We start from the raw sequence: 15000 nt of genomic DNA on the forward strand, positions 1-15000 counted from the left end.
GGAGAGGGAAGAGGGAGGGGAGGGAGAGAGAGGAGAGGGAGAGAGGGAGGAGAGAGGAGAGGAGAGGAGGAGAGAGAAGAGAGAGGAGAGGAAGAGAGGAGAGAGAGGAGAGGGGAGGGAGGGAGAGAGAGAGAGAGAGAGAGAGAGAGAGAGAGGGAGGAAAGGGAAAGGGCGTGGAGAGAGGACAGAGGGAGAGCACGTACCAGCAATACTTTACAAGCAACTATTCCACCGATAACCATAACCGCCCTCCAAGGGGCTGCGAGGCGCCCCTGACATGTCCCTCGCCCTTCCTGGCGCCGTTGGCCGCCCAGCGCCGGGCAGCCAAGACAGCCTCTCGACGGCTCCTTCCCCCACACCCTCCTACTGCCTGCACCCGAGGCACCCAGGGCGCCGGCCACTTACTGAGGCTGTTTCCCGCGCGTCATGCTGGCGGCGAAGGCGGCGGCGGCGGCGGCGGCGGCGGAGTATTCGGCGGCGGCGGCGGCGGACTCGAGCAGCGACGCCGTTGAACGAGGCGCCAGGGGCCCGCAGCGCCGCCAACGCAGCGGAAATCGCTACGTTCGAGCGCCCGCCTTCCAGAGCAGGCCAGTCGCTCTTCCTTCCCTTCCTTCACCCCATTAGGCTGCACTAGGTCAAGTGCCTCTGTTCCAGAGCAGTGGAAGAGGAACTACATCGAGGGTTTCCTTTCCAAAGTGAAGAGCCGCCAAGTCTCAACATCAACCGTTTCTGCTGTCTGAGAATCGCTCCTCTCTCTCTCTCTCTCTCTCTCTCTCTCTCTCTCTCTCTCTCTCTCTCTCTCTCTCTCTCTCTCTCTCTCTCTCTCTCTCTCTTTCTTTCTCGCTCGCTCGCTCTAGCTTTCTCTCTCTCTCTCTCAGTCTAGCGCATTTCAAATCCGTTGCATTGGCTACACTGCATCTTTGTTTACGTTGCCTTTCGCGCGAAAATTCGAATTTTCATTGACGGAAATTGTCGTACGATGTCGGCGGTCGTGCAATAAATGTGTGTGTGTGTGTGTGTGTGTGTGTGTGTGTGTGTGTGTGTGTGTGTGTGTGTGTGTGTGTGTTTGTGTGTGTGTGTTTGTGTGTGTTGTGTGTTTGTGTGTGTGTGTGTGTGTGTGTGTGTGTGTTGTGTGTGTGTTTTGTGTGTATGTGGTGTGTGTTATTGTGTGCGTTATGTTGTTTTTTGGCGTGTGTGTTGTGTTGGTGTTTGTGTGCGTGTGAGTGTTTGTGTGTGTGTGTGTGTGTGTGTTGAGAGAGAAGGAGAGTGAATGTAGTGTGTGTGTGTTTGTGTGTGTGTTTGTGTGTGTGTTATTGTGTGTGTGTTTGTGTGTGTGTGTGTGTTGAGAGAGAGAGAGGGAGAGAGACTGAGTGAATGTAGTGTGTGTGTGTGTGTGTGTGTGTGTTGTGTGTGTGTGTGTTTTATGTGTGTGTGTGTGTGTGTGTGTGTGTGCGCGCACGTGTGCGTGTGTGTGTGACTGAGTGAGTGAAGTGTGCGAGAGAGAGAGCGAAAGTGTTTGTGTGGTTAAGATATAGAATATGTGTGTGTAAGAGAGAGAGAGAGAGTATGTATGTATGAGAAAGTGAGTGTGTGAGTGAGAGTGTAGTGGGCATGTGGTAGAGATTTCTGTATGTATGTGTGTATGTGTATGTGTGTAAGAGAGAAACAGAATTTGTGTTTGTGACACAGTAAGTTGTTGTAAATGTGTCAATGTTTTGAGTATTATAATAGCGAAATGTCTGTGTTTTGAATATTATTAAAGCGGAATATTGGTGTTTTGAGTATTATTAAAGCAGAGCATCAGTGTTTTGAGTGTTATAAAAGTGTAATGTCAGAGTTTTGAAGCGGAATGTCAGTGTTCTGGTTATTTAAAAAACAGAATGTCTATGTTCTGAGTATTATTAACAGCAGAATGTCGGTGGCTTTAATATTTTAAAGAAATATTTGTGTTTTCAGTGTTTCACTGTTCAGTGGAATGGCAGTGTTAGGAGTATTATAAAAGCGGAATATCAGCGTTTTCAGTTTTCAAAAATCTCGGTGTTTTGAATATCTAAAAAGGTGGCTTTTGGTGTTTTGAGTATTATAAAAGTGGAATGTCAGTGTTTTGTGTATTATGTAAGAAGAATGTTAGTTTTTGGATGTGTTTTATAAAAGCTGAATGTCGGTGTTTTGAGTATTATAGAAATAGAATGTCGGTGTTTTGTGTATTATAAAAAAACGGAATGTCTGTGTTTTCAGTATTATAAAGGCAGAATGTCGTTTTTTTAGTAATATGAAGTGGAATGTTGGTGTTTTGAGATTCATAAAATTGGAATGTCGGTGTTTTGAATGTCTTAAGAGCGGAATGTCGGTGTTTTGAGTATTATAAAAGAGGAATGTCGGTGTTTTGAGTATTATAAAAGAAAAATGGTGATTTGAGTATAACAGCGGAATGAAGGTGTTTTGAGTGTCAAAAGTGGAATGTTGTTTTCAGTATTATGAATGTGGAATGTCGATGTTTTGAGTATTATGAAAGTGGAATGACAATGCTAAACACCAATATTCTCCTTTTATAATTCTCAAAACACAGACATTCTGCTTTTATAACACTCAAAACACAGACATAATCCTCATGGGTGGGTGTTTCATGTGCAAATTGATGTGAAGTGGTGGTGTGGTAACCTAGATAATGTTAAGTGCTTGCATGCCTTTTCACTTGCAGCTGCTACCACTGGCTATCCTAGTGCGTAAAAGGGAGCAGCTCTGCATAAGCCTCCCCGGCCAGGTCACAGCTCCTCCATCATCAAGACTTCTGCAGTGCCTCCTCGTGGCCACCCATAGATACTGGGCCCCTAGCAGTCCCACGCTAAACTGTGGGGGATCTCGGAGCAGCAGGAGGCCCCAGAGGTACGGAGCCATGGCCCACCGGCATGTAGACATGACTTAGCTACATACCAACTCCTGCCCCTTAGCCACCAAGGGGGTAATTGGGTGGTTCAAGGGAGGTGGGCCTTGCCAGCCCTCCTCCCCCTAGTTAACTCACTGGCAACTTCCAACTTAAATGGATATACCAGGGGGAGGGGTGCTGTCCCTCCCACCCAGCAAGCGAGGCAGGCTGTGGGTCCTGTTAGGAGAGCAAATGTTGGGGCGCAGGATGGGAACAAGAGTTACTAATCCTGCTTGCACCACGGCAGGCACCAACCCACCATGAAGCTTGTGGGGCAAAGCCCCAGGGAACCCCACAAATGGACGTGGGGCACCACAGCCTGCTGACCCCGTTTATTTGGGCAAGCGTCGATGGGAGCGGCAGAGGTGGCGTGCACCTTGAATGACCGATCAAGGCTTAACCTCAGGCAAGCTTTCTGGATCCTTGTGGTAGGATGAGCGGTTAACTGCTATCAATGGAATTGGAGCATCTGGGAGTTGAGGTGGCTTCCCTCTCAGAGGTGATAAGACCTGGCAGCAGCATGATCAGCAGGGGTGGGTAAACCTATTACTGGTCGGGCCACAGCAATGGTCAGGGAGTAGTCATAGCCATTTCCAGCCAAGTTCAGCCCTCGGTAGTTGAGGTGACACCGGTTAATGAGTGCATTATGGCATTGAGACTGAAGCATGCCTTTGGCATCATGCCTCTTATTGCTGTATACACTCCTACTGATGTTTGTAAACTCGATGTGAAAGAGGTGTTCTATGCCAAACTCTCATCTGTGGCAGACAATTGCCCCAGGCAAGATATTCGCATTGTTCTGGGCGAGTTCAGTGCAGTATCCAGCTGTGACCGAGCTGGCTATGAGATGTCTGTCGGCCCCCATGGCTTGGGAGTTGATCTCAGCAGTGAGAACAACCACATTCTCTGGGACTTTGTTAGGTCCCAGAGAATGAGGATCACTGGCTCCTGGCACCAGTCTTCCAACCCACATCACTGGACATGGTATAGCAATACAGGTACAGTGGCCAAGGAGATCAACCGCATTTTTGTTAGCACGCAATGGAGGATCTTCCAGAACTGCAGAGTTTACTGGAGTGCCAGGTTCTGTGGCACTGACCATAGGCTGGTTGTGGCTATCCTGCAGGACCACTTTAAAACTCCCCGTCCTTCCAGTGGCCACTCCAAGGTATATCCCGTGGGTTCACCATGGCAGTCTCTGACCGATTCACAGAACTTGATAACCTGACGGACCCTTCTTTGAGCGTGAAACCCAGGTATCCATTGGTGTGTGCCCGAGGGCAAGACAGACTTTCATTGTAGTGATCGACTTAATTACTTTACCCTTGCTAATTAGGTCATTAGTTGCTGCCACCACAGGGGAAAACCCCCCCAAAATACTTGAAAAAGTACAAAAACGAAGATAAAACCCAAAAAAACTCTAAAAAAAAAAAAAAAACGGTGAAGCACTCTGTTTAATATATAAATGTAAAAACCTCGTCCTTACGACCGACACAACACCCAATGTCATTAGCTTCCGCCGGGTTTACTTCGGCCGCTAAAAGGACGTTTCTCCAGACAAGGCTCCCCACCACTCCTTTTCGCTTGCTCCCCCGATCTATATATATCAGACCCCCAGCAAGGATTCCATTAGTGGGTCGGTAACTGGCCCGGGAACGAACTAACTATTTCCCCCCTCCCTAGATGACGTAACAGGCCCTCAGATATTAAAAGACTGGCGTATTGATAATTAGTACTAAAAAAAACAACCTTACACTCCAATAAAAGAAGGTGTAAAAACCGAAAAAAAAAAGTTACTTAGTCGAAACTAAAAAAAAGAGTGCTTAAAAGTAAATGAAATAAAGAAAATGGGTTTTATACTTCGTTTTTAAAAGGTGTTAAGGTTTATAAAATGCCAACAAATATAATAAAACAAAGAAAACATATATTAATAATAAAAAAAAATACAGTAACATTTGTCTCCACGTGGGTCGGCATGGGTATTCTGTCAGAATTCCAGGGGAAACTCTTGTATTTCCGGTTGGGATGGTCTGGGGTCACTACACCATCTCCCTGGAGACATTGGAGGCTACTGAAGCATGTCACATGGTTCGGCTGAATGGCAACCAGGTCTTGCATCGCTCTTTGATGTGTAGGACTCAGACAATGCTGAGACGAGACAAGAAACAGAATCTTGCTGAGGAGGTTGAAGGCCATTTCTTGGTAAAAGACCTTTGCCCTGCCTACCAAGGCCTGAGAAAGCTGAACTCTAAGCGTTCCTCGCAGATGACTGTAGTCTGCTCAGTGGATGGACAGATCCTCTCAGATCATGTTTGAGTTCGTGAACGTTGGGCTGAGTATTTTGAGCAGCTGTACCAGGTAGACCCTCCAACAGTTAGCTTGGATGCAAGTGATATCACAATATCTGTGCCGGATCTACCCATCAGGTGGAACCTCCTACCCTAACGGAGGTTTGGATGGTGATTTCAAAGCTGAAGCGTGGGAAAGCTGCAGGCATATGTGATATCCCTGCTGAACTTCTAAAGACTGGGGGTGAACCTATGGCTCAGGGCTTGCATGTAGTCTGGCAGTCTGGTACCATTCCTGTTGAGGGGTGTGGTCAAAGGGGATCACTGGGATTGTAGCAACTACCGTGGCATTACACTGCTCTGCATACCAAGCAAAGTTTTCGCCCACATTCTTCTGAAATGGATCCACGACCATCTATTAAGACATCAGAGACCAGAGCAGTCTGGATTCACCCCTGGCAAGTCCACAATAGACCGAATACTAGCGCCTTGAGTAATTGTGGAATGCCATCATGAGTTTGGTTGTTGGTTGCTTGCAGCCTACATCGACCTCAAGAAGGCATTTGACTCGGTGCATTTAGAATCGCTATGGGAGATCCTGAGACTCGGGGGAATTCTGACACGTATTATTGGCCTAATAGTAAGCCTATTGGTGGGGGCCTGTCAAATTTCTTCCCTGTTAATTCAGGAGTGAGGCAAGGCTGTGTCCTTGTACCAACACTTTTCAACACCTGTATGGACTGGATCATGGGCAGACCTACTAGCCAAAATCAGTGTGGAGCAACACTAGGCAATACCAAGGTGTCAGACCTTGACTTTGCCAATGATATTGCTATCCTATTTGAGTCTTTCGAGTCGCTGGTGGCGGCTCTTGATGCATTTAGCAATGAGTCGAAGCCCTTAGGCCTAGAGGTCTCCTGGACCAAGACCAAGATTCAGGACTTTGGGGGCCTGTTAGGGGAACCCATTCAGTCGATCCATGCTTGCAGTGAGGATGTTGAAGTCACACAGAGTTTTACAAACCTTGGTAGTGTAGTCCATATCTCTGGGCTGTCAGACCAAGAAGTCAGTAGATGGATTGGTCTGGAACAGTAGCCATAAAATCGATCAACAAGAGCATTTGGAGATGCAGAAAGACCAAGGTACGTGTCTTCAAGGCCTTGATACTGCCAGTTTTGCTCTATGGAAGTGATACCTGGATGCTATCTAGTGCATTGGAGACTCGTCTTGATGCCTTTTGTAACAAGTCTCTTCGCCGGATCATGGGGTACAGTTGCCAGGACCATGTGTCCAACCAACGGCTACACCGTGAGACTGGCATGGGACCTGTTACTTGCATAATCTGGGATCACCAACTCAGGCAATATGGGCACCTTGCTCGTTTCCCTGTGGATGACCCTGCCCATCAGACAACCCTGGGTGGAGGAGACCTGTGGGACGACCCAGGAGGTCATGGCTTGGGCAGCTCTACAAGACCTGTCACAAAGAGTTAGCGATGGGCCGAGGGCCTGTCTGGAGACTTGCCATGAGGGACCCTCGTGGCTGGAAGCGAAGAGTGGATGCGCCCCGTCGGCGTTAGCCCCTTGAACAGACATTCCACTTTCGTAAGACTCAAAACACCAACATTCCCCTTGTATAATGCTCAAATCACCAACATTTCGCTTTTATAACATACAAAACACCGAAATTCCTCTTTCATGATACTCAAAACATCGACATTCCGCTTTTATAATACACAAAACACCGGCATTCCACTCTTTAAGTAATCAAACACCGATATTTCACTTTCCCACTACTCAAAACACCGATATTCCACTTTCTTAATACTCAAAACACCGACATTCCACTCTTTACTACTGAAGACATCGCCATCCCGCTTTTATAGTACCGACATTCCGCCTTTATAAAACTGAAAACGCCGACATTCCACTTCTATAATCCTCAAACAACCGACATTCCGCATTTATGAAAATTGAAAAACCGACATTTCACTTTTATAACACTGAAAACACCCACATTCCTTATTTATAATACTTAAACCTCCAACATTCCACTTCAATAATAATACTCCACATTCCGCCTTAATAGCGCTCAAAACACCGACATTCCGCTTTTGTATTACCGAAAACACCGACATTCCACTTCTATAATACTCAAAGTAAAAACATTTCACTTTTAATGAAACTCGTGATATTGACATTTCTGCTTTATAATGCTCAAAACACCGACATTCCACTTTTAAATGACTCAAAACAACGACATTCCGCTTTAATGAAACTCAAAATACCATCATTCCTCTTTTTTAATAAAAAAAAAGATATTACAGTGTCATAACACCGACAATCCGCTTTATATAAGACTCAAAACAGCGACATTTCACATTTATAATACTCATTACACTGATAATATTACTTTTATAATGCTCTAATCACCATTCCACTTTTGCAATACTCAAAACAACAATATTCCGCTTTCATGAAACTCAAAATACCAACATTCCTCTATTTTAATGCTTAAAAAAAAAAAAAAAAAAAAAAAAAAAAAAAAAAAAAAAGAGAGAGAGAGAGAGAGAGAGAGAGAGAGAGAGAGAGAGAGAGAGAGAGAGAGAGAGAGAGAGAGAGAGAGAGAGAGAGAGAGAAGAACTACATCGACATTCCACATTTAATTCCAATACAGAAATAATCCAAATTCATGATACTCAAAACACCGATAGTCCACATTTTAAATACACGAAACCGATATTCCGCTATTACAATTCTCAAAGCACTGACATTTTACTCTTACAATACTCATCCCGCTTCTATACTACTCAAAATACCGACATTCCGTTTTAATAAATCTGAAAACACTGACATTCCACTTTTATATTACTCAAAACATTTCAATTTTATGATAAATAAAATACCTACATTAAGTTGTTATACTACTAAAAAAATGCCAACACGATAAAAACATTTCGCTTTAATAATATCCAAAATACCGACATTCCACTTTCATAATACTCAAAAGACCGACATTCCGCTCTTTTAATACTTAAAGCCCTATATTCCGCTTATATATTACTTTAAACACCAACATTTCTTTATTATGACACTCAAAACACCGACATTCCGCTGTTATAATACTAAAATGAACGACATTCTGCTTTTATAATGTTCGAAACACCATTCCACTTGTTAAATACATCAAACACCGACATTCCACTTTTATTATTCTCAAAACACTGATATTCCACATTCATAAAACTCAGAACACCATGATTCCACTTTTATAACACTCAAAACACCAATACTCCATTTTCCTAATACTCAGATCACCGACATTCCGCTCTTATAAATCTCAAAACACTGACATCCATTTTCATAATACTCACATCACTAACATTCCATTTCTATGAAACTCAAAACTCTAACAATCAGATTTTTAAATACTCAAAATACCGATATTCCGCTTTTATAATATTCAAAACACCGACATTTTGCTCTTTTAATAATGAAAACACTGACATTCCACTTTTATAAAACTCAATACACCGATATTCCACTTTAAAACACCTAAAACATCGACATTCAAATTTAATAAAAATCAAAACACCGATATTCCACTTTTTAAACCCTCAGAACACCGACATTCCACTATAATAATACTTAAAACATCGACATTTCGATTTTAAAAGACCCAAAACCGATATCCCACTATCATAAAACTGAAAACACCTTCCTTCCACTTTTATAACACACAAAAAAAGACATTCCGCGTTTATAATACTCAAAAATCAAACATTCCACTTTCATAATACTCAAAACACCGACATGCCAGTTTTACGATACTCTAAACACCGACATTCCGCTTTTATAATACAAAAAAAAAAAAAACAAAAAAAAAAAAACGACATTTCACTTTTATAATACTCAAAACATCGACATTCCACTTTCATAAAACTCAAAACACCAACATTCTGCTTTTATGATACTGAAAATACCGACATTCCTCTTTATAATTATCAAAATTTCGACATTCCACCGCCATTACGTTATTATAATACTCAATTGTAATTCTCAGAACACCAACATCCCGCTTTTATAATACTCAAAACACCAACATTCTGCTTTTATGATACTGAAAATACCGACATTCCTCTTTATAATTATCAAAATTTCGACATTCCACCGCCATTACGTTATCATAATACTCAAACCACCGACATTCTGTTTGTATAATACACAAAATTCCGACATTCTGCTTTTATAATACTGAAAACGCCGACATTCCACTTCTATAACACTCAAAACACCGACATTCCGCTTTTATAAAATTCAAAACACCGTCATTCCGCTTTTATAAAACTCAGAACACTGACATGCTACTTTTATCCAATTTTATGATATTCAGAAATGTGGCATTCCACTTTAAAGCTACTTAAAACTTTGTTATTCCACTCTTTCTGTAGAGTTATGGTTGACATTCCTTTTATTACATTCGTTTTAGTCAATCCCGTGCTTGCGAATGTTCGTGTGGCCACGATAAGGATAAGTCCGATATGCGAAGCTTGGCTTCGCCCGGGCTATGCCATGAGGGGAGCCCGGCCTGTGTCGACTAATGCCGACTCGCTCACGTGTGTCAGCTGATGCTGACTCGGCTGAACCTAGTCCTTACCCGCCGTGGTGCCCAGCCACAGCAGTAACCTCCGGGCGACAATTGCAACTTCTCGCACCTGGGCGGGGCGCGAACCGCCGACCCCTCGGATGAGAGGCCGACACGTTACCACTGTTCTAGCCCGGAGGCTTGTGGCCACGAGAGAGAGAGAGTGTGTATGTATGTATGTCTGAGTGAGTGTGTATGAAAATGATTTTTTTTTTGTATGTGTGGGAGTGCGTATGTGTGTTTGTGTGCGTGCGCACATGTGTGTGTGGCAGAGAGAGAGTTTGTGTGCGTTTACGTGTACCTGTGCTTGTGTGTGTGTGTGGTTTGAGTGTGTATGTGTTTGTGCGTTTCTGTGTTTGTTTGTATGTGTGTTTCATGGTTTGATTTCAATCGCACGATTTTTCAAAGAAATCATACATGCCACATTTTGCTTTTGGATTTTGTGTCGCTGAATTCCTTGGCCATGTTACTTTAAGAAATACTCGCATTTCCATAGTAAACCACAAATGCTTACAACATTATGAACGATTTTAACACGTGAAAGAAAAATGCTAGAGGTGACCGTTTCTTTAATGTAAACTAAAATTCGAGTGGAGGAGTGGAGGATTATATGTAGTAATTTTATAGTAATTTCCATAAATCAGTCTTCATTGCAACACATTCAGATGCGTTGTATGTGCATGCTGATTTCGGCAATCGTCTGCGAGCGTCGGTCTGTGGCGATGCATTAGCCTCTGGTGATCGAGGCGGGCCTCTCGCAGGCGAATCTGCGAAGGGAGAGAGGGTGAGGTGTTGTTGTAAATGTACTATTAATCAGGGATTGCGTTTGATAAAATGTTAGAGTGCCTGTTTCAGGGAATACTATCTTGGCTATCGCCCCATTTCAAAACCTAACGTGGGAAATATAACACTACCATCCCTATAGCTGCTTTTGTTTTTTGAAATCTATGCACATATTATCCACCTGGTTCCCAGAGAATGACTGACCGGTAGTTGTTATCGCAGTCTGCGTCGTTCCAGTAGTAGCTTGAAGACTTGAGCATCATCACGCAGTCCTCGCCATCGCCCCACCACAGCTGGTACCACGGCCGGTCGTTGTCCGGCTGCCCTCCGGCCCACCTAGCGGCGCAGCAAAGGCATCTTAATTCTTCTTCTTCATGGTACAACATTTCATGTATGTCTGGAGCTTGCTCTTTTATACTAAGTGCCTGATGAGACTGGTTTCAAATTCAAGGATGACATCAGTTGCAGTGCATTCGAATAAGGCATGACAGAAGCAAGTGCAATTGACTTACTTGGTATAGGAAGCCCCGCTGTTGTCGGCATCCCACCTGTACCTGCCCTCGCTGGATCGGTCGTTGAGGCCGATCCATGTGTCGGCCGACAGGGTCCCTGTGAGGATGAGGCTCAGTCACTATCGCTCCATTGCCTTAGCAGACACTAATCAACACATGTGAATGCACACACACACACACACACACACACACACACACACACACACACACACACACACACACACACACACACAATGTATGTGTATGTATGTATGTATATATATATATATATATATATATATATATATATATATATATATATATATATACATATGTGTATACATATACATACATATATATATGTATATAAATATGTTATATAGGCCTTTTTGTAGTATCCGGAAACCTCTAATACTTTAATACATTAATTCAAGTTGTAACACGGTCACTGCAATCACATAAAAAAGTCAACAGAAAACCATTAAAGTACTTAATACACTGGTATGATTTTTACTTACAAGCAAAACATTGTGGAGCTTCAAATAAAATAGAAAAAATAACTGACTACTCTGTAACTTACATCTTAAATTGTATATGCTCACCACTCGTTTTGCAAGGCTGTGGAATGTTTAAATGTAATTCTCAGATTCAGTATTTTTTCTTTCTTTTTTTTTGCATACATTGTTCCTCATATAAAAGTGGAAGTTGCATAAGGTTCTCCTTATCATATCCACTTGAGTGAACTCCGTGTCCGAATTAGACAACTGGGTAAGTCCATTGATAATGGACATTTACTTGAATTATTGATTATCATTAAATCAAGACCTACGTCTTTCCCTTCATGTTTTTGAGCCTGTAAGCTTATATAGAGGTACAGAATGATTTTGAAAACATTCATCCCACCGAAATCAGTACCACGTCATATGACTCGGACATATTGGAAATTCTTACCATGTTGTTCCAGAGACCCCCCATGTACTACTAATAAAAAGGCACAGAAATATTATATGCACCTTTACAATAGAAAAGTTTTTTTCGAGAAACTTACGGGCCATTCCATAATGAATGAAAATATAACTCTCTATCTGAGACTATGTGGAATATATCTGAAAAATATCGCACTTTGATTGACTGGCTAGAGTGTATCAAACCATATCAAGGTGATACAAACTGATACAGAGTGAAAAGATGTTTCAACAGGTATGTATGTATGTATGTGTAAAGAGCAAACATGTATCAGAGTGTATCAAAGTGTAAGGGGTTTTGGAAATGTTACAAAAAAGGCCTTAAAAATACACACACATTGTGTGTGTAATATAATATATATATATATATATATATATATATATATATATATATATATATATATATATATATATATATATATATATATAATATGTGTGTGTGTGTGTGTGTGTGTGTGCTGTGGTTGTTGGTGCAATTGTAGTAGTGGGTGCAGCTGTTATAGTAGGTGCAGCGTGTTGTTGTGTGGTGCAGCTGTGGTAGTTGGTCAGTGTGTAGTTGGTGTGCGTACGAACACATAAATGGTATATGTGCGTGTATTATTATTATCATTATTATTATGATCATTTAACAACCAGTTACTCCACTGCAGATTTCGGTCTTTCTCAATTCATTATTGAGAGGTTATTTGGCAGTACCACTCCAGACCTATGGATGCCCTTCCTAATTAACCACGTACCACTTGTGCCACGGCGGTGACTTCCCCTAAGACACCTTTTATCTCTGAAAGTGATGTGCCGTTTTATTGTGAGAACGGGCTAAGAGTGCAGGCATTTTGCAAATGCTGCTGCGAGGATTTGAACTTGTGTCTACGAGGGTCAGAGTTCAGTGCTTTAACCATTAGACCATCACGGTCTTCATATATAGATTTGTTAATTTCCATACATATACATATATATAGACCATGGGTATACTTTGATGTGGCTATCCGGCTTGAGTATACTAAAAGATTCAGCCAAACTAAAGAAAATTATTGGTGGCTTTCCGCATATACCCTACCCCCACCACTACCTCCAAGATACACCCAAGCCAGCTACATGAGATGGACTTGCGCTCATATATGCACGTGCCCGTATGTGTGTGCACACAGGACCCCGGTGCAGCCCCGCCCCAGCCCGGAATTACCTCTGAGGAACAGCCACTCATTATAGCTGCTGATTTTGACGTAGGACCCGCCCTGCGCGCTGCAGTAGCTCCTTCCCGCCGTCCAGGACCCGCTGGAGCTGCTCACGTGGTAGCAGGAGTAGCCGTAGAGAGACCAGCCGCTGGGACACACCCACGCCGTGGTCGTGGGTGGCTGGGTCGTCGTGGTGGTTGTGGTTGTTGGTGTTGTGGTGGTTGTTGTAGTAGTGGTTGTGGTTGTTGGTGTTGTGGTGGTTGTTGTAGTAGTGGTTGTGGTTGTTGGTGTTGTGGTGGTTGTGGTAGTTGTTGGTATAGTAGTAGGTTTTGGTGCAGCGGTTGTAGTAGGTGCAGCTGTGGTAGTTGGTACAGCTGTGGTTGTTGGTGCAATTGTAGTAGTGGGTGCAGCTGTTGTAGGTGCAGCTGTGGTAGTTGGTGCAGGTGTTGTAGTAGGTGCAGCTGTGGTAGTTGGTGGAGTTGTGGTAGCGGGTGCAGCTGTGGTAGTTGGTGCAGCTATTGTAGTAGGTGCAGCTGTCGTAGTTGGTGCAGGTGTGATAGTTGGTGCAGCTGTGGTTGTTGGTGCAGCTGTGATAGTTTCTGCAGCTGTGGTAGTAGGTACAGCTGTGGTAGTTGGTGTAGCTGTGGTAGTTGGTGCAGCTGTGGTTGTTGGTGCAGCTGTTGTAGTTGGTGCAGCTGTGGTTCTTGGTGCAGCTGTGGTTGTTGGTGCAACTGGGGTTGTTGGTGCAGCTGTAGTATTTGGTGCAGCTGTGGTTGTTGGTGCAGCTGTGGTTGTGGGTGCAGCTGTGGTTGTTGGTGCAGCTGTGGTAGTAGTTACAGCTGTGGACTGCTCATCTGAACATAAACAGTCGTATGTGGACAATATGTCTGAGGTAGTTTTTGCAGCTGTTGTAGCTGGTGCAGCTGTAGACTGGTCATCTGAACATAAACAGTCATATGTGGATAACATATCTGTGGTGGTCTTAGCAGTGGACGTGGTTCTGGTTGTACTTGGTTCGGCTGTAGTGGTTGGCGCTGCTGTAGTTGGTTCGGCTGTAGTGGTTGGCGCTGCTGTAGTTGGTTCGGCTGTAGCGGTTGGCGCTTCTGTAGTTGGTTCGGCTGTAGTGGTTGGCGCTGCTGTAGTTGGTTCGGCTGTAATTACTGGAGCTGCTGTAGTTGGTTCGGCTGTAGTGGTTGGCGTTGCTGTAGTTGGTTCAGCTGTAGAGGCTGGAGGAACAGTAGTGCACTCATTGTTGCGTTCTTCGTAGTCTGCCAGGAGTTTTGAATCTGGAATGCAGGGCAGTTCATGTTAAAAAGAGACATGTGCAAATCATTAACATTATCATAGCAGTTAACATAATTATAGACTATGTCACTTTTCATACAGTTGTGATTGTAATCCCCAGTACTACATGGATATTTTATTTCAAAGGCTCATTCTCCTGTCATGATATGTATATTCGAGTAAATATACATTTATAAAAATAACCTTAATTTTCTTTACTATTATCTTTTATCATCACTGAATGGTATTATTACCACTATCCTCATCCTTTTGTTGCTACCTAGCAGAATTTCCGACAGGAAGACCTACTCTTCTGGAAGGGAACGAGAGAACAGGACAGCATGTTGTTAATATCGTAGTCCACTTTCACCATCAGTCCATATTCAGTTTTAAGTTTGCTCGCCCTGCGGTACAGCGACCCCACGAACCATGTCTGGGGTTATA

The 15000-nt window shown here is 43.3% G+C and overlaps 2 protein-coding genes across 3 annotated transcripts in view; both read right to left on the reverse strand.

Annotated features, from left to right (window-relative positions):
* The window catches only part of LOC119596466 (histone H3.3-like), a 19954-nt gene extending 19401 nt beyond the window's left edge, over positions 1 to 553 (reverse strand). Inside the window, exon 1 of the mRNA XM_037945725.1 lies at positions 406 to 553. Within this exon, the coding sequence (XP_037801653.1) occupies positions 406 to 428 (23 nt within the window). The 5' untranslated portion in view covers positions 429 to 553. The remainder of the gene's footprint in view (positions 1 to 405) is intronic.
* A 9859-nt stretch (positions 554 to 10412) lies between these two features.
* Positions 10413 to 15000, reverse strand: part of LOC119596873 (integumentary mucin C.1-like) — a 7541-nt gene continuing 2953 nt past the window's right edge. Inside the window, exons 3-8 of one of the 2 annotated variants that reach the window (XM_037946223.1) lie at positions 14866 to 14989; positions 13534 to 14558; positions 13281 to 13491; positions 11154 to 11250; positions 10846 to 10977; positions 10413 to 10625 (exon numbers count right to left, since the gene is read on the reverse strand). In XM_037946223.1, coding sequence (XP_037802151.1) covers positions 10586 to 10625; positions 10846 to 10977; positions 11154 to 11250; positions 13281 to 13491; positions 13534 to 14558; positions 14866 to 14989 — 1629 coding nt within the window. In that variant the 3' untranslated portion in view covers positions 10413 to 10585. Of the gene's footprint in view, positions 10626 to 10845; positions 10978 to 11153; positions 11251 to 13280; positions 14559 to 14865; positions 14990 to 15000 lie in introns of both variants that reach the window. The other variant, XM_037946222.1, reaches the window with a different exon arrangement.

Source organism: Penaeus monodon, chromosome 38 (genome assembly GCF_015228065.2).
Source record: "Penaeus monodon isolate SGIC_2016 chromosome 38, NSTDA_Pmon_1, whole genome shotgun sequence".
In the NCBI taxonomy this organism is placed as follows: domain Eukaryota; kingdom Metazoa; phylum Arthropoda; class Malacostraca; order Decapoda; family Penaeidae; genus Penaeus; species Penaeus monodon.